Source organism: Cyprinodon tularosa, unplaced genomic scaffold (assembly GCF_016077235.1).
Source record: "Cyprinodon tularosa strain WSP-4 unplaced genomic scaffold, ASM1607723v1 ctg465, whole genome shotgun sequence".
NCBI lineage: Eukaryota > Metazoa > Chordata > Actinopteri > Cyprinodontiformes > Cyprinodontidae > Cyprinodon > Cyprinodon tularosa.
The window spans coordinates 895,754-916,413 of NW_024039191.1; the positions used below are offsets into that span (position 1 = coordinate 895,754).

The 20,660-nt window shown below is 38.4% G+C and overlaps 1 protein-coding gene across 1 annotated transcript in view; it reads left to right on the forward strand.

Annotated features, from left to right (window-relative positions):
• The first annotated feature begins 1,298 nt into the window (after positions 1-1,298).
• The window catches only part of acanb (aggrecan b), a 31,549-nt gene continuing 12,187 nt past the window's right edge, over positions 1,299-20,660 (forward strand). Inside the window, exons 1-10 of the mRNA XM_038301302.1 lie at positions 1,299-1,444; positions 12,817-12,894; positions 13,343-13,714; positions 13,852-14,026; positions 14,138-14,265; positions 14,363-14,656; positions 14,731-14,913; positions 15,444-15,618; positions 15,805-15,932; positions 17,713-18,006. Coding sequence (XP_038157230.1) covers positions 12,822-12,894; positions 13,343-13,714; positions 13,852-14,026; positions 14,138-14,265; positions 14,363-14,656; positions 14,731-14,913; positions 15,444-15,618; positions 15,805-15,932; positions 17,713-18,006 — 1,822 coding nt within the window. The 5' untranslated portion in view covers positions 1,299-1,444; positions 12,817-12,821. The remainder of the gene's footprint in view (positions 1,445-12,816; positions 12,895-13,342; positions 13,715-13,851; positions 14,027-14,137; positions 14,266-14,362; positions 14,657-14,730; positions 14,914-15,443; positions 15,619-15,804; positions 15,933-17,712; positions 18,007-20,660) is intronic.

Below are 20,660 nucleotides of genomic sequence, written 5' to 3' on the forward strand. Positions count from 1 at the left end.
GTGGGTTTTTTTTATGTTTGATTGAATTTTCACAACAGGATGGGATTAAAGTCAACTCGTAATCAAAGCTGTTTCTGACATTTTGAATTGATAAAGCTTCCTGGATGTGAAGCGAAACATCTTCAAACTTCCAGTGGATTGCTTTTTTTTTAACTTTTTTTGGGATGAGATTAAATGAACAGGAAATATGTTTTTCGACTTGTTTTCCTAGACATTAGCTTGGAAATTATGTTTTTTTTGTGTGTTTTTCTTTTTTCCCAGCTTTTATTGTCATTACACTGAAATAAGTACAGAGCAACGAAATTAGCTCTCTGCATTCAGAACCTCTGGATTCCAAATGAGATGCCCAAACCGCTCGGCCACCACTCCCCCGGTAAAATAATCAAATAATATCCCATTAAAGAACCCCCAAGCTCACTTTGTGTTTTTCCTTATTTAGAAGCTAAAAATGCAGATAAAATGGCAGCAAATTTCTTATATTAGATATTTAACAACAATAACAATATTATTATTGTTATATAATATTATCAATATTTAGCAACACTTTAAAACTCAATGTTACCAAACGGTCTCCATTCAGTCTGGAGAAATCTTAAAAATCTTTGCCAAAACAACGTCAGACTCCATTATTTTCTCTGGTTCCCTCCCTGATCTGGCCAGTGATGACATGTTTAGCCGCATGTCGTCATTCAACCGCTGGTTGTCTAGGTGGTGTCCTGAAAACAACGTGGGCTACATTAATAATTGGCAATCCTTTTGGGGAAAGCCTGGTCTGATTCGGAGAGACGGCATTTATCCCACTTTGCATTCGAGTCAATGAGTCGATGCAATCAACCGGTTTTCCTTAGATAGAAAACTTTGAATCATTTTGACTATGATCTGGTGAACTGTAAAGTGTCTTGAGATGACATGTGTTGTGAATTGCCGCTATATAAATAAACTGAATTGACTTAAAAAGAAAAATTTGCATAATTCTTTTGTTACCGGATGTAGAAAGCTGGAACAGCCGTATGACAGTTTGCTTTTGAGGAGGAGGAGCACCAAAGTACATCAAACAGTAAAGATTTTCGTTATTATATAAAATCCCAACAAATCATTTAAAGAAAGGAGGTAAAGGTCAGGGGCCTTGAATATTTCAGATTCTACACAAATCTAATGGATCATCTGAAAACCAAATAAACCTAAATTCTAAATCCACAACGCATATAAAAACTTTTCTGCAGAGTCCTTTTTTTTGTACTACTGGCTAAAAAGCAGGGTAAGTTTGCATGACCTCACTAACTGGCTGAGCAATATCTCCCCCACCTCCTTTCTTTCACTCCCTCCCTCTGTGTCCAGCATCTAAATGTGTGGGAGTGGGATAGAGCTTCTTTCTGTACTCCTACACAGGCAGGAGTAAGAGGCCCCTGGAGTCACCGGCACCGGGAGCAAGGCAGCATACACGGTACGTTTACCATCCACCTGACTGGACAATACAGCAAGGAATATTCAGAGGAGGTAGTGGAAGATGCTTTTAATGGCTCTTCACTTCTGCCTAGGTAGATTGGTGTAGGTTTTGATCGTTTTTCTAAACTTTTGGAGGATAATTTTGAAGTTATTTTTACTACTTTGTAATTTTGTACTTTGTTAATAAGTAATTTTATAAATAGTACAAACCGTTGGTTTGTAAAGATTTTGGGGTACATTGTTTATTTGGTCTCAGTTTATGCCAAGAGTAAAATATAATCATTTATAGCTGAGTTTGTCACTTTGTTTGTGAATGTTTTCTATTTCATGCATCACCTCATTGTCAGTATAGGCTACAGCACAGCCCGAAATGATTCATACGTTTGGCAGATTTAGGTTCAAAGCGATCATTTCATTTTACTGTCATATTGACTCAATTTTCCTGGTTGGCTGCGCCGCAGTCCTGAACTGAAAATGACTAAGAAGCTGTTCAGGAAGCTAAAGATTAGGGTGATGGCACAGAAGCCTTCCAACCTTCAACCCTTGAAGCTCCAAAGTTAATGAAACATTTGTGGGAAGAAAAAAAAGCCAAAAGTTGATATATTTTTAATTTCTTTGTGCAATCTTAGTCTTTAACAAAAAAACTAAGCTTTATAGATGTATATTTAAATAAAAATTGCCTGCTTCCTCTATTAACTGCAGTAAAAAACAAAATAATTTATTATATTGCATGTATTATTAGGAGTACAAAGTAAAACATCCAAATAATATATTTTTTCTAACCATAACCTATTTTGCATGGATATATTATGCCCTTATTAACTGTCACATTCATAGCTCATTATTAAAAAAACACCTTGGTTGAATAGAACTGATTTTTATTAATGTGATGGGAGTATGAATCATGTTGGGCCTAAATGCATGTGGCTGTTGTGCCCCTGGCACCACATTATGAAGCTGTCAGTGCCTGCAGTCACCTTTTCCCAATTTTCCTATTTTTGTTCCACACATGGCCTGTTTTTCCCACAGTTTATAAAAAGTGTGTTTCCCAGCAGAATTTAACTGCAGTATGAATATATGACCATGTGATTTACAGGGACACAGAAAAGGATTGTTTTAAATAAAATGCGTGAAAGTTCTCATAGTTTTTCGATATTCCATCAAACCCCAGTTGGTGATTTTGGGACTGCTGGAAAACTGGCAGAGGGATGTCCCGTTGCCATGGTTACTTTAAACAAGAGGAGCACATGCTCTGAATTGTAATTCACAGACTTGAGCAGACAGAGATGGGTTAAAGGGGACATTTTTTCCTCAGAGTCCAGTCTGATGCTTTAGCTTGTAAGGCGAATCCTCTGGGTTTGTCTTACACACTGAGGGAGAAACGTCCCTGATCTTTGACTGAAGAGGGTTCTCTTATGATCCAACACACCCACAGGTTAGTGTGAGTAGGAGTGTTTGCATCCCGCCCATCCCACCGTACAACAGTCTGTGTGTGCTCCTGAAACACAGCCTGTACAGTATGTGTCAGTAGCTCCGCATGTGCGCAAACACTTCCAGGAGTTTTCTTAACCAGAGGCATCAGACGTGAGTTCCTTCACATCCCCGCAGCCATCTATGAGTAACACTCTGTGTTTCCTTATGCGTACGCCTATCAATGTCCGCTCTGTTCTGCTGCTGTAGGATGAAGGAGGGTGAGAGGAGAGTGGGTGGACAGGGGTGGAGGTGGGGTGGGTCTCTGGATGCCCGCCTTGTGTTTACCTTGGCAGGGTCACACCATTCAGAGGCCCCACCCCCAGCTTGCTTCAGGAACAGACCAGAGCCTTATTGGCCTCCAGGTCGGTTGGGAACAGAACATACCACCGTGGCGGACCTGGGGAGCAGCAGCCACCCCAGTGACTGAATGGGCACAGTGTGGAGGGGCGAGATGATTGGCTTGACCTGACCTGGGGAAACTCGCTAACAGATGCTGGAGCATTTCACATAGTGGGCTCAGTTTAAATGATGCGTTTAAGAGCAACAGGAGATTTTGTAAATGAGCAGCTACTAGAAGCTGAAGAGGCCCATTCAGGCAAATTCTATTTTATGTAAAAAAAAAGTATCTAAGGTATTAATACCCATTACCCATTATTAGACCAAAATGTAACCCACAAAAAGAGTGCTGCTGATTTGCATCAAGCTGCATCAGTTAAAATACAAACATTTTAGTCACCTGTGTCTGTTTTAATGTTTTCCCTGAGGTTTCTTTGAGACGCTGGTGAACAAAGGCCAACATGAGGAACAAAGTAAACCACAAGACGTGTTAGGAATTAGTAAGGTCGTTCTATAAATGGCTAAACTGTTGTGTGAGAAAATTAACACTGAGCATCACCATGAAAACACCATCCCCATTGTAATACAAAGTGGCGCCAGTGTCATGCTGCGGACATACTTTGCTTCAGCTGAAACAGGGAAGCTGATCTATTTAAATAGAATAGGTTAGATCAGTTGATATCTGAACTATTCTCATTATGGAGGCCCAAATATGACATGAAATACAGTACAAATATGTGACTGTCCAATGAAATAAATGAATGTACCATGAAATATGTTGATATTACATTTTGGATGGTAAATTTTATTTATATTGATAGGAATAATACAGTTAATAACTTTAACAATCTAAATTGTACTATCAAACATTTATATGTACATCTAAATAGTTAGAAGTACATTTAGAAATGCATAATAACAAATAAATGTATTTAGAAATGAAAATAATAAATACATTCTATATTTTTGTTCATACATTTGTACATTAAATGTATTTTTTTGGGGTGGCATTAGTCTGTGGCAATATTAATTTTGGAGTCAAGGAATTAAATTGGTAGGAACCCTTGGTTTAAATCAAAGCACTTCATCATGGGGTCATCAGCTACTGTAGCACAAATTAAGTTGTTCTCTGAGATACATTTTCTTTTTCATTACCAAATGATCAGACATAGTAACATCTGCGATTTTGCTTAAACTGGAGACGATATTTCTACCTGATAACCGGTTATATCTTCGTGGTCAGGAACCGAGCTCTGCGAGGCGGTACCTGCACACCCTCTCCATCAATCTAGGAGTCCCAGAATGAAAAATGTAATCGATCCCTGTTTTAGATCAAATTATTTAAAAAGCTCCAATCATACAGGCTTTAAAGGGTTTTAGGTAGGGCTAGCTGTAGCAGTGTGCAAGACAGTTCCCCTGTAGACCTGTATTACTGCAGACACCCTGGTATTGTATACCCAATTTTATATATATATGACAGATGCTGCCAACCTCATCAGATCTGTGTGGTCAAAAAGTGACAATAGAAAGATTTTGACTTTGAAAACACATTGTAATCTATTATCGACTCACTTCGGCACTGAAAGCTCTCTTTCTCTCCCAGCAGAAAGGGTGTGCTTAAGGAGTGTCACTTTAATAGATTGATCAAATGTAAATTGCGTCTTTAGATTGCAAGTATCCGAACAGCGTTATGAATGTTAGAAAAGTATTCCGTGATTATTCCGTTACTGAGAAGAAATGTCTGTTACTAATTCCAATATTTCCCAACACTGGATAGATCGCAGAGATTTTTTTCTCGTTGGAAATGTAAATCATTTTCTTAGTTTGACTTTTTGTCTCAATTAGCTGAATCAGAATGAGAAACAAGTTTATTGCCAGGTAGGTTTCCACTTAGGAGGAATTTGACTTGGTGTTGATGGTGCAGACATATTGGATAAGCATACAGAATACAGGATCTATAGTAATATACAATATAAAACATACAATATTCTATATACAATATATACTATATAGCTATGTACTATATACACAGTAGGCTGTGCATTAATGTAATGCAGGAGGTCTGGAGAGGCTACATTGGTGTAGCTTCTAGGTCCTCAACCGGGGACGAGAGAGGCAGTGTCAGTGTCACGGGGGTCTCTGGGCATTGTTGATAAGGCTGGTAGCGGATGGGAAGAAACTGTTCTTGCGGCGTGAGGTTATGGTCCTGATTTACCGCAGCCTCCTGCCAGAGGGAAGTGTCTGATAGTTGGTGGCTGGGGTGCAAGGGATCAGCCACCATGTTATACACCATCTTCCCTGCGTGCCTCAGAGTCCTGGAGGCGTACAGATCCTGGAGAGATGGAAGATTGCAGCCAATCACCTTCTCTGCAGACCGGATGACACGCTGCAGTCTGCCCTTGTCCTTGGCAGTGGCACCAGCGTACCAGATGGTCATGGAGGAGCTGAGGATGGACTCAATGATGGAGGAGTAGAACTGCACCATCATTGTCCTTGGCAATTTTAATTTTATCAGCTGCTGTGGGAAGTACATCCTCTGCGGGCGCTCTTGGTAAGGGAGTTGATGTACAGCTCCCAGAATACTCTAATTTCAAGGAAAATTTGCTTACCTACATTTTTATAGAGCAGACTCCCCTCATTGAATCTCAAGTAATGTAGTGAGCATAGTTGCACAGAAGATGATTTTGCAAAGTTTTTTGGGATAAAAATTCATGCCACACTTTTTGGTTTTTGTTTGTGAAAGCTTTTGAAACCAAACATTTTCCTTCCGCTTTTATTTTTTGAAATATTTGTGTTGGTCTATCATATTAAACCTCAATAAAAATCTTGGGTTAAAAAGCTTATGGGTTATGATGTCCTATTTTAAAACACTGTGAGGTCCTTAAAGTGGGAGAAAGCTAAACCTCATAGAGAGAGAATCAGAAATTCCAAAAATGTGTCATGGATATATTAACAGTCACATAGCTGTTAAAAGTGAGTAAGAGAGAGAATATTCCGGGTGGATCTCTTTAAACGTCTACCTTGAGTAAAGTGGTATTAAGTGTCAGGGACGGGGGAGGTCTGTATAGGATCCAAGTGCCGAAACGGAGGCTGAGGTGGTTTCTTACAAATTGAATATTTAGAGTGGTGGCAGAAGCATAAATCCAGAAATAACCAAGGAGTATAAATGTCAAAAAGAACAATGAATGGAGTAATCAACTGATTGTGAGCAGGTGTGGACAGAAGTAACTAGAAGGGAACTATGGGGAGAGTACCACAAGTTAATTTAACTGGAAAATAACTTAGATTACACTAAATGGTAAACTAATAACTTAGAAAACAACGAATTGAATAAATTAAAGTGTAATTGAAAAGTAAAAAATTTAGAAATTGAACAGAACCAAAAATCCAGATTGACAGATCAGGATATTTAGAGCTTCCTGCCGGTAACAAATATTGTTCCTTAGTTTTCTGGTGCTGAATTCATTGAATTTTAGGAATGATTGTGCCCCAGATACACAAACACTCTTATTCATGCTAATCATCTTGTGTTTGAAAATATATAAGACTGCATGAATAAGTCTTGACTGGTCACCTTCTTGGCTCTCCTACGGAATGTTAGCTTCAGGTTTAAACATGTCTCTTTTGTGGCTGTCAATGAACTGGGAACCTTCTGGTGCCTAACTTGGACCTTATGAATGCAGCACAATGATGGTTCAGTTGAGATCTTCAACGGTTTTGGGTGTGCTGCAAGCCAGAGCTGTGGAAAGTGGAGAGAAAAAAAGCTGTGCGGTAAGCAGGCATTGGCAGATGTAAGGATGTGATACAGAGGGTTACTGAGAAGCCAACTGGCTGCTAGAATGTCAGATTTTTGCAACACCTCCAGTAAAAACTCAACAAGGAGAATGATAAATTGAAGGCTGCGTTGTGGCACAAAAAGTACATAAACGGGGATATTTTAAAGTCACTAATGCGTTTAAAAAGGAAAATAAACACAAAAAATATCCTAATTCAAAGACCAGAAGTTCACCAATGTTACAGCTTCTAACCGACAGAATAGTTTTGGAATAGACAATCATAATAATTGAACATCATTCATTTCAACAATGGAGAAATTCACTTCTGCCTCTCAGCCCATCCCCTTGAGGAGCAGTGGGCTGCCACTGTCCAGTGCCTGAGGAGCAATCAGGGGTTAAGGGCCTTGCTCAGGGACCCAGAGCGCAGGCCATGGGAATAAATCGGGTACTTTCAACCTTCTCAGAGCACAAGCCCACGGCTCTAACCACTACGCCATAACCTCCTCAATCAGGACCCCTCTCTTATTTGAGTTCAATATGTTTTTAAAAACAGCAGCCAGCTGGCTTCTCAGATGTAAGGATATGATACAGCTTCTCTGTATCATTTCCTTACATCTGCCAATGCCTGCTTACTGCAAAGCTTTTTTTCTCTCTTCTTTCCACATCTCTGCTTCTGTCTCCTTGAACCCCAGTCGGTCTCAGCAGATGGCCGCTCACACTGAGTCTGGTTCTGCTGGAGGTTTCTTCCTGTTAAAAGGGAGTTTTCCTCTCCACTGTCGCTACAAGCATGCTTAGTGTGAGGGATTGTATTTGAGTCAATGAGTCGATGCAATCGACTGGTTTAGAAAACTTTAAATCAATTTGAGTGGATGATCTGGTCAATGGTAAATTGCCTTAAGTTGAAATGTGTTTTGAATTGGCGCTATAGAAACAAACTGAATAAAATTTCATGCTGTATAAGTAATAAAAACAACATCAACTGAAGCATTTGTTTTTTTCTATTTCACCTTGTATTTTTTCTATCTTTATATATATATATATATATATATATATATATATATATATATATATATATATATATATATATATATATATATATATATATATATATATATATATATATATATATATATATATATGTCTCTAAGCTCAAATTCTCTAAAGGATCTCAGGACCAGTTCATGGGTTTATGAACACAACTTTTGTAATCGTAAAGGTTTCTTGAACCATAGATGGTTAACTGTCTCTGTAAAGGGCCTTGAAATTATATGTTGCGAATTGGCCCTATAGAAATAAATTGAATTGAATTAAACATTTAAATACGGTTCACAAAAAAATAATACAACAGATTGGAGACCCCGTAAAAATGCTAACTACCTTTACCACATATTTATTTATACATATAAAATCTATATTAACATAAAATCTACATCTATATGAAACAACCCTTTTTTATATAAAAAAAATTGTTGTTTAATTTATCATTTAACCTTTGTTTTTATTAATTTAATCAGAATTTAAAGTGCTTAGTTGTACATTTTACAATTAATTTGGACATCTATTACTTAAATTATGTTTTAGATATGACTTTTATAATAAATGGTACATACACATAATTCATTCTACCTTTACTTATTTCATGGGGCATTTACCTTCATGTTTTTTATAATATATTCTGGCCCTATGAGTACCAACATCACAGTTATTATTAAAACCATCTTGGGACACTCTACTTGGTGTTTGGGACCTCTAGGGGGTCCTGACCTCGACTTTGGAAAAACCTGCTTTAAATTATCCCTTAAAACTGTTCGATTTCATGTGTTTAGTTTTCCTAATCAGCTTAGAAATCAAGGAGAAAATTAGTTAAGCTGGTATTGCCTTATCTTTTTCATGATTTTATCTTATTCAAATTTATGAATGAAATTTAATAAAATCTTTAATATGTACAACTTTTACATCATACAATGAATGCATTATATATTGCACATATTCAGCTTGAATTAATTGTATTGAAAGTACCTGTAAAGGTATTAAAAATCTGCAGTATATATGGTTGTGTTAAAGCAGTGATCACCATGTTGGATATTTCTTCTCTCGTAGAATCAGCATTTATTAACCGCAAATATAGAAGTTGTTTACGATTTTTCTTTCCCAATATTTTTGAAACTCTTAAATCCCTTACCGGAGTGCAAAGGGTTAAAGGTTCTCTGAGCAGGGTGTGAGAGGTCAGCAGTGGTGTCAAAAGTAAACACATTTGTTACTTAAGTAGAAGTATAGATACTGCAGTTTAAAAACACTCTGGTAAAAGTTGAAGTATCATCTTGGCCTCTTTACTCAAGTAAAAGTGAAAAAGTATGTGTTCCAAAAACTACTTGAAGTATAAAAGTATAAAGTAACCTTTAAGAAAAACAGCCAGATGAATATTAATTGAAAGCTCAATTTTAGAATGAGGGAGGTCTTGTTGGTCTCCGTCTCCCGATACGTTCTCGCCTGTGTCCGACTTTTCAGACATTTCAACATCTTTTTCTGAATCCGACATTGTAGCATGGCATAGACAATTCACGTTTGCATTGAAGAACACCTGCTTGCTTCTGATGATTTCCTTTAGCTAACCAATGAGTGTTTGCGTTATATGACTCATCCAATTACACTAGTTTTCACTAGATGTTGATGGAGCCAATGATCTGCATTGGATGGCGCACATGACGTGAAATAAATATTTATAAACATTAAATCAGGGGTAACCAATTAAAAATCAGCGGGGTCCAAATAAAGAAAATCATCAACCAGTAAACGTCCAAAGACTTTGTTAATGATCTGTTACTTAAACAGAATTGAACACTGAAATAAAATTAGGTATTTATGCATCCATGTCATAAATTAAATTTTGAAAAAAATCAAGAAATAAATTAATATACAAATTGACGAAAATTGCATCCCTTGCTTTCTCAGAGGAGTTGACACTTGTATGACTGCATTCCTGTATATCCATCAGTAGTCAAAGGACAAGGGTCAGCAAATGCAAATTCTGCCTGTAAAACAATGATCTGAAGCCTCATTTGGAGCTTTTAAACAGGCTTTTGAAAAACTTTGATAATTTTCTGCTGTAATATTATAGATATTTTGGAATAAAAAGATAGCAGATGTGATTAATCAAAAAATAACAGAAATACAATTATAGAGCATTCAGTAGTGTAAGAAAACCCACACTGTTTCTGAATAAATATATTATTGCTAAGTTCTGTTTCGTTTATGCCTCTTTCCTTGTAGGTGTGAAATGTCCCATGCTCCTTAATGCACCACAGCTATCTAACTCTCGTGAATGCATCAGATTGGTCTGTGAACGCTGTGCTGTGTAGATGTGCGTTTGATTTTCCGCTTAAGACAAAGCTTTGCCGTTTGAAACCTCACATCGGCTATCACTGTTTATTGTTGTGTGTGAATAACAAGAGACTAAAACAAATAAATCAGCCGTACCTCGGACTAAATCTTTGGATTTAATGTTTTAATAACACCTGTACTGGGGATGCATATCTTGGCAGGCATGAACTTTTCGGCATAACATCAGACCGTGGTCCGCTAATCTGTGACCTCTGCATTATACCGAAGCCAAGAGTAACGAGTAATGTGTGTTTAAAAAATGTAAGGAATAGAAAATACAGATACTTGTGTGAATATGTAATGAGTAGAAGTCAGAAGTAGGAGGAAAAATAAGTAATGGAGTAAAGTATAGATACCTAAAAAAATGTACTTAAGTACAGTAACGAAGTATTTGTACTTCGTTACTTGACACCTCTGGAGGTCAGTCAGATTTGTCTTATGTCTGGAGAAACAGCGAAGCCTGTCAAACCTCCACCCCACAGTGGAGGTTTGAAAGGGTGGAGGTTTGACAGGACCCGAATGCAGATGCAAAAGCTTGAGATGGTTATTTGAAGGTTTAGTAACAAAAGTTCAACGGAAGCAAAAAGGGAGCTAGGGAAAAAAGGAAATATCTAAGAACTCAAATACAATCAAAAATACCTAGAACACAAGAATGGAAATAACACCAATTAAAACTCGGAGATAAACGTGAACAAAACCATGACACCCGTAATGTGTCAGCTTAATTTGAGGTCACAGGCAACGTGGGTGCCCAGATACCTGATGGAGAATTTCTCTATGCAGTACCCGTTAAGATGTTGTGGAGTACAGTATTTTTTTCTGATTCCTGTAGTATATCATCTTCTCTTTAATTTTGCTGTCATTCAGCCTTAAGTTGTTAGGCAGGGACTAATGCATTTATTCCTACTACCTGTGCCCCGTTTCACCTTGATCAAAACCAGCCCCCACCACTGTCATGTTATCTGCAAACCTGACATGGATAAAAGATGGGTGAGATAAGGGCCAGTAATATGTTTAGATGGAGGATGGAAAGGGGCCTAGAACAAACCTTTATCCAGCCACAGGTGAGGGAATCCAAGATGGTGAATCTTTTAGGCTATATGGTCACACTACATTTGAAAAGAATCACCGCCTGTTATTCAACTTATGAAGACAATCACCCATTCTTGGGCTATACTCTCACAAACAGGTATGCACAGCCTGGTCAAATCCATCCGTTATAGAGTCTAAGAGGAAGACAAGTTTCATGTTCCACTGATGGCAGTGTTTTGGGGTAAAATGTTGGGATCAACCAAAGAACAAAAGTCTAAGATCTAAAAGAAATATTGTCAGAAAACAGTAGGAAGCATCTTTATTTACAGTGAAACTGGCATACAAGCTGATCAGAGAGGAGGAAGAGCATGTCCCCTCTTCTAATCTGATGAAACAAAAATTAAACTAAAAGACTTCAGAATTTCAGGAGAGACTTTGAATGGGAGAGGCAGGATCATAGTCTGCAGTAGAGACTGGTACTTTTCATAAACTACATGGTGTGATAGGAACAGAAAATTATGTGAAAATACTGAAATAATACAGTATATCAGGACATCAGCCAGCACATAAAACTTTGGCCACATGTGGGTTTTCTAAAAGCCCAATGCACTCAAAGCATACTGTCCTATCATTTAAAAAGTATGAGCTTGTTCCTGAATGTGTACACCCATCTACTCCTCCTATTATGTTGTGTAGTTATAAAGTGCCTTCACCACAACAAAGTCTTGAACTCCCATTTTACATGACCCTTGCCACCAAAGAGAAAATCAACCAAATACAAAGGAAATGCACATAAATTAATATATTTTAAGAAAGAGATAAAAATACTTCTCCTTTGGACACTTAGAAGATATTTCTTTTGTCATCCAAAATGGCCTAAAAAAAGAAAGGTTTAGTCTGATTTCATATTTATGTACCTCAGGAGATGTTATGTAATCTCTTTATAAAGTCTACATGTTTTCCTACATTCAGAAATACAAAAGGGACATTCATCTTGTGCCATAATCCTTCAATAGACATTTGAAGCCTGGTTTCAAGTTTCCAAATGTAGCCTAATGCAATATCCAAATGCATAGTAAGATCTAAGCTGACTGAAAGGGGAATGGAAAAAAAACAGTGGCTTATGCAGAGGGAAAGTTTTCAAAGAAATAACCTTAATATTTTACTTTTCATTGGATGAATTATCATATTTTGTAAGATGGATGTTTTAAGGGCAACGCTTTCAAGTTTTTAAATCATTACACTTGTTTCTGCAGCAATAAACTAGTGAAAGAAAATAACAAACAGGTTAGATAACTGGGAACCCTGAGCATGTTTTTTCTTTTCCTTTTGTAAAAAACAGACAGTCATTGTGCAGTTTTATTTTTGCCAGGTAAAATGACAACCCTACTTCTGTTGTGCATTTCTCTGCCCATCATCTTGGCCACAACAGCACTGGAAGAGCCTGACGGTAAGAAGCCATGTTGTTACATGAGAAAATACAAATAAAATAAAAAGAGCAATATGCATGTATATAGAACAGATTAAGTATTTGTTTTACTGCTCTAAGAAGCTTGATAAGAAAAGATTTTAAAGTTTTGATTGAAATAAGTATAGTTAGCATTTCTCTATTAGACAGAGTTAACAGTAGCAAATAGTGCCATTGCTTTGTCAATAGGTGTCCAAATGTATAACACATAAGACAAAGTAATCCATTTAAAAGTAACTGTTGGGCCACTTCTCCGAGAAAAGATGCAAAAGTAATTGGTCTGTGAAATGTTTAGATACAAAACAATGGATATTTTTGAAGGAATATAGATATTGTAGTTATTGTAAATCACAAAGACTTTTTTCCTTCATAATATGTCTCACTAAATACTAATCACTGCAAAAAAATGTGTCATCAATTTAACCTGCAGCTATACATGTCAGCATCCCTGTTGAGTCGCCTCTCCGTCCCCTGCTGGGAAGCAAGGTACAGGTGCCATGCTACTTCCACCAAAACACAGTGGATGACCCAGGAGCACCCACCTCTGCCCCTTTAGCCCACCGAATCAAATGGACCTATATCACCAAGGAGAAAACTGCTCAAATTCTGGTAGCAACAAAGGGAAAGATCTCTGTGGCTACAGAATATCTGGACAGGGTGACTCTGGTCAGCTACCCGCAGGTTCCTAGTGATGCTACCATTGAAATAACAGAACTGAGTTCTAAAGACTCTGGAACCTACCGCTGTGAGGTGACCATGGGCATCGAGGGTAGCTCTGACAATGTGGACATCCAGGTTCAGGGTATGCTTCAAATTCCCTCAGCTTTGTTTAGAGTGTTTAGCTATGGCTGAAGAAGAACTGAGACATAAGAAACCATATGTCATGGGAAGTTTTACCAGAGCTTTTGACATCGACTCACACTGCACTTTCTTTTACAGGCATTGTATTTCACTATCGTGCCATCTCCACCCGGTACACCCTAACGTTCGATAGAGCCAAAGAAGCCTGTGTCATGAATGGAGCCACCATTGCTACTCCTGCGCAACTTCAAGCTGCTTATGACGATGGATACCACCAGTGTGATGCTGGATGGCTTTCAGATCAAACCGTGAGGTACAGTAAAACGTCCGTATGACTGTTACCAGAGTATGAGAGACTCTGGTAACAGAGTACATATCTGTATGCACTCAACAAGGTGACCCAAATCACTTTTTTCTTCTCTAGGTACCCCATTCACGAGCCTCGAGAACCTTGCTTTGGAGATAAGCATAACTTTCCTGGAGTGAGGACCTATGGCATTAGAGACGTTAACGAAACTTATGACGTGTACTGCTTTGCTGAGAAGATGTCAGGTATTCTCACTAAACAAGGACACAATATTTTTTTACCTTTTGAGTGAAAAGATGAGGTATTGTTTTCATTGTTTTCTTCAACGGTCTCCCTCCCCAGGCAGAGTTTTCTACTCCATGTCCATTGACAAGTTTAGTTTCCATGAAGCTAAAGACCAGTGTGTCAAACTGGGTGCCAGGCTAGCCACTACTGGAGAGCTTTACCTCGCCTGGAAGGATGGCATGGATGTGTGTAACGCTGGATGGCTAGCAGACAGAAGTGTACGCTACCCAATCAACATCCCCAGACCTCAATGTGGAGGGGGACTTGTAGGAGTGAGAACTGTCTACTTGTACCCCAACCAAACTGGATACCCCTACCCAGACTCACGCTATGATGCAATCTGCTTCCAAGGTTACCATTTAATATAATGAGACGTATAGATTAATATCTTGTTGTGTACTAAAGATAACATCTTGACTCCTCAGAGAGTGACGATGAAGGTGCTGTGCCTGGGAGGACCACACCCTTACCTGACATCAGTTTTATACCCACTGATCAGGCCTACCTAACCACAACATCACCTGTGATCCCAGAGATCAAGTCCGGAGGGGTAGTAACTCTCCCCCCAGTGACACTGCCAGGTGAAGATGTGGAGATGGGTCCCAAAGGTAAATTTTCCGTATAGTTGATAACCTACAACCTTTGAAGCACTGTCTTTTTTCAAGGTATTCACTGGAAAGAAAATAAATAGAAGTGCTCAGGACATAAGCTCCAGCCAATGTCGTAGTTCAACAGAAACCTTTATGGGGTGGATTTATAAGTCTTTCAATTCAAATATTTGGATCTACAGTATATGATGAAATATTGCCTTTGACACTAAAGAGTATTAATTCCCTTCACTACAATGCAGCCTCTCTTTATGTGGGTGCTGTCCATTCCATGACGTTGTTACATAAAAACACCTATGAAGATCAGGTTCTGCTTGAGAAAGGTTGTACAAAGACTCAGACCTCCCACTGGCAAAAGTCACATTTCCACACCTTAGATATAAACTGAAAATGACCAGTTGCTGTAACTATGCAGATTACTGTAGGTGCTTCTCCTTAACTTTTAGCAGAAATTATCACAGAGTGCCCCATGTCGAGTTAAATGTATGCACTAATGACATGTAAAATTGTCCTTCTTTTGTCTGTCATAGGTGTGGTTTTCCACTACAGACCAATCACTGGTCGTTATACTCTAACTTTTTTGGAAGCTCAGCAGGCTTGCCAGAGCATTGGAGCCATCATTGCCAGCCCCCAGCAGCTGTTTGCAGCCTTTGAAAGAGGCCTTCACCAATGTGACGCTGGATGGTTACGTGACCAAACTGTGCGGTGAGTTGGACGACTACTACACCAGCTCAAAATAGCGATCTACTAAACTGATACCCATTTAATAGGACTCATATATATTATTAACTGTAACGTCTTGAGTGGGATCATTACCTGTAATGATTTTAATCTTCATCGTTTTTAATCTTAAAACAGAGCCTTTTCACAGTGCATGCTTTTCTTGCTCAGGTATCCAATCGTGTCCCCCAGAGAGAACTGTGCTGGTAACCTGCCAAACCTTCCAGGAGTGAGATCCTACGGCCAGAGACCAGCCAGCGAACGCTACGATGTCTATTGTTATGTGGGCAGTTTGGAAGGTGAACCTCCACAACTGCTGGAGAAATCAATGCACTAGCATTATAGCTATCATGCAATAAGATGTACTCAGAAGAAATCCTGATATAAGCTAATCACAGAGTAAATATGACATAATCAAAGATGAACAATAAGTGCTTCACCAGAAAACCTCTTATTTACGTTTTTCCGTTGCCCCTTAAAGTTAGAATTTAACTTCAAAGAAAAACATGAAACCTCACTTAGTAATGCAGTTTTATTAATGTTTTTCAAAGTGAAATTTTCTAGAGACACCAGATCAAAAGGTAAATATAAGACACAGGCAAGATTAAAAACAGTGGTAGAAAAACAAAGATCGAGGATCCTTAAAGTCGTAGGGAAGTCATATATAAATATCAAATCATTCTGGCATAAACATGTATATAAATGTACTCTTCTTCAGACGATATTGTCCTAAGTTAGAAAATTTCTATTTAAAAAAAAGTCCTGTCTTAAAATCTGTGGGTTTTTTTGTTATCTTATGCAGGCCAGTTAGTTATACATCAGCCTGAACACCTAAATTTGACCAATCATATATCAACAGTTATCTGTCAATCACATTTTTTTTGGTCATAGCATCTTGATTCATATATCACGGCTTATATACTCAATGGCTGAAATAAGAAATAAGAATAATTTTCTTTCCCATTGAGCTCCGTCCCAGTGTTCACGGGGATGGACGTCTGTGTCTTCGGGCAGGCGTAGAGCTAACAGAACTGGCAGCGTTGCGAGGCAAGCCTTCTACACCAAACCAAGATTCTGCCGCCCTGGCGTCCTCTTCCACATCTTCATCCCCGCCTTCCTCCTCTAAATAAAAAATGTATGATGGAGGAGACTCATCCACGACCTCCGACACTAAACTCTCCTCCTCTTGCATGTTTCCGCTGTCCATAGCGTTCCTTGACAGTGTTGTTTTCAAGTCACCTATTTAGTGCTACTTGGTGGAATTTCTCATTGGGAAACTTCTAGTGCTAAGTTGCTAACTGGTTAGCAAGATGCTTCTGAGACACCGGCCACAACCAAACTTGCGTGCGAACCTTCTGCCCCAACAATCCCGCCCCCTTGATAAACGACCAATCACATTCACTTTATTCACTCGTGTAAAGTCGGGCACCGCTGGGGAGAATTCGGAAATGTTTGGAACAGCCATTTCCCTATGACTTTAACAATGTAAAATTGTTTATATGTTGAATGTAGTGTTTTGCAGTGGTTGCATACAATGCTGATTATGCTGAAACGGGGGTTGGGGGGTTGGGGGGGCTTTGAGAAAAGGAACTGCTTATGAGTGAGTTTGTTTTAGATGTATTCCTCTGGAATCATGGGCTTTTGCAGAATAAACTGAAACCAGATCCAGTAGGCAGAGTAGGGTAATGCTATTTGAGATAAACATGCAAACCTACTTACTTGTTAACTAACCTTTTACAAAGTAAAAATGTATTTACTTTTTACTGTCAAACACTGTAGCTATATATTCAATAGAGACGTTTGAGAAATATTTATTTTTTTATCTTTTTAAGGGTAATTTTAATTATGTTTATAACATAAGTTAGCTTAACACAATATATATTTTGTGGGTAAGAAAAACTTCTACACTTAAGGGCCACTGGTGGGTTACTCTCAGCAGGACAGGTGTTACAACGAAAGGTTTAAATATAGTTATTGTCAAAAGTTAGAAAACCAACACAAAAATTATTAACAGTGAGAAAATAATTGTCTATTCCTGAACCCCCTTTGAATGTCCTCATGCATGATTCTACCTGCCAGGTGAGGTCTTCTTCACCACCGACTATGACAGCTTCGCTTACGATGAAGCTGTGGAGCATTGTCAGAAGCTGAACAGCACCCTGGCCACGCCGGGGCAGCTGTACGCCGCCTGGAAACGAGGACTGGACAAATGCCGCCCAGGCTGGCTCAAGGATCGTAGCGTCCGTTACCCCATCACAACCCCCAAATCTTACTGTGGAGGTGGCCAGGCCGGGGTGCACACCATCTACACCTTCCCCAACCAGACGGGATTTCCTGATGAGCACTCACGCTACGATGCCTACTGCTTCAAAGGTTAGAATGGGTAGGGTGGGGTTTTTAGTTTGGAGAAAAGAATGGACTGTCTTTAAATGACTTGATTAAAAAAAGAGTGAATAATACAAATGGATAGATATCTGGTGGCTTTTTAAAAATGTTTGTTTATCCATTTCAGACATGTTTAAGTCAGATTTTTTATATTATTTCAAAAAGATAAATGACATGTTTATACAAAAATATCAATACAATTGTTTTTTCTGTAGCAAAAATCGAAAACCAGACATTATGGGGAAAATTGAAATTTAGTTTTTAGTTTTCAGCTAAAAAAATATATTTTGATAGCCGTTGCTGTGTCATAGTTATGTTGTGAGATTAATGAAAGGCACACTGTGTACCTTTTGGCCACTAGGGGCGTTTAGCTCCCCAGTGGCCACAATCATTGCAGCACTGTTGCAACAACCAGTCAACAAACAGTCAGCCGCTCAGCCTCCCGTGTCTTTTGATTGGGGACCATAATAGGCATCTAGATTCAGTTTTGAGGGTGGGGAAACGCTGCTGCTCTCTGGAGAGTAGCCCTTCAGGCAGGTCGGAAAGCGTCGTGTGGCGAGGAGGACTGACAGCAGAGCTCCAGTGACCCGCCACTAGGTTGGACGGGGTCTCTAGGTTAGCTTTTGTATGTAGGCTGCTAGCTTTCTATGCCCATATTCAGCTTCTACTAAACATAGAAAATAATAAGAAAGATATATGACTATATAGTAGGAGCAAAGTGTTAACTTACTAGTCTAATTTATATCGTTTATAGCCAATACATGCATAGTCCCTGTGCACATGTAAATAAAAATGTATATCCTGTATAGCACTTCTGGATAGAGGTGCAAACTACATTTCATTGCTTTACACTTCATTGTCATTACATTGTAATAACAATAAAGTTAAATTTATTCTATTCTATTCTATTTTAGAAATGCGGATTTACATTCAGCTTCTTGCTTCAGCCTGCCCCAATGAACAAACTCTTTGCCAAGATCGACTCTTGATTTTCACATGCACAATCCCTTTCACATTTTCCCTTTTTGGCCCCCTCAGAAGGTTTAAACTTGTTTCTTGCCTCAGCCATGACCAGTAGTTGAGCAGGTGGAAAAATAGTAGAGCCTTAGCTCCATGACTATATAAGAGCTTTTGGCTGTAAAGCGATACGTTCTTCCATGACCTGGCCAATGTTGGTGTGTCTTCTCACATTCTTACATATATGGCATTTCAAGAGGAGAGCCCCGCTCGTAACATTGATAGTGTCAAGTGCTGTACATTGGACTGAGGAGTCATTCAAAATAACTCATGTGCTTCAACTCTTTAGGTAACAAAGTAAACAGTGTGGCTTTAATTTTTCATATTAATGCTGTGTAGATTTTTGCCTGATAGAGCAACTTTGGTGGTTGCTTGTAGATTAGGGTGACAGAAGGAGGCCTTCAAAGCTCTATGACCAGTCTGTGCAACCAAAGACAAACACATGCATACAAATACAACATTTATAAGAAAGGTTTGATTGCTACCATGCCAACAAAAGTTCATCAGCCGAGAATAGGTAAAATTCAATTTCAATTCAATTCAGTTTATTTATATAGCGCCAAATTCACAACACATGTCATCTCAAGGCACTTTACAGTTCAACCAGATCATACAGTCAAATCAGATATAACAAAGTTTTTTGTTAAATATAAATTTTTCTACAAACCTAATCGTCCTTCCATTGGATCTGTCAGTCTTCAAAAATGGGATTTGAAAAAGATACATGTAAAAAAAAAATTTAATCTCAAAAAAGTTTTTTTAATGAAATAAAAAATGTTCATAAAAACTATTTTGCTATTCAAACTGATTCAATCATTGCAGGCTGGGTGGTTCTTGGTGTGTGTGAGTGTGTGGGTGTGTGTCAAGGGGGTTGATTGTGTTTTAAGAATTGCATTCTTTTTCAAGCCTGTTTAACCAATTTCACTCTCTAAACGCACAGGCAGTAGGAAAATTGGTTGAACTGTTACAGATTTTAAATTACTTTCAAAACCTTTCATTTGATTAAGTCTCACCATGGGCTTATCTAGAAAGACCACTGAATGCATCCAAAGCAGTGGCGAGAGTTATTTTTGGAGATTTGCTGCAGACAGTTTAAAAAAAAGAAGCTTCAAAGGAGAAGAAAAACATGCACAGATATTTTCAGATGGAAGGTCAAAGATTCTTGGTTATTGATGTAACGAGTCAGTGGATGGACTAAAACACCTTTTAGTTTCAAGAGTTTCCCTAGATTCCATTTCTAACGATCTACAAATCTCAAATGAAATCATAATTTTTATTTAATCATATGACACTAGTGTAAGAAGTTATATAGTGGGTTACATTAAAAATGAACAGACAGACTGAGGAACGGAGATTTTACCTACACACAAATGTGAACATTAAAAAGTTATATTAAAAATACAGTAAATCCTCCTGATAAAAGCACACCATAAGCGACAGGATCCATTGGGGAGAGAGAGAGTGGTTAGTGACTGAGATGAGTTTAAAGATTTCAAGAAAACTCACAAGAGCCATTTTCTTTCTCGGAATTCTGTTAAAGGCATGAATCTTTTGCTTTGGTTCCTTAGTAGGAGCTGACAGCAGGGTCACCGCAGGTCAAGAGAAGGCAAGACAGACTAGCTCTC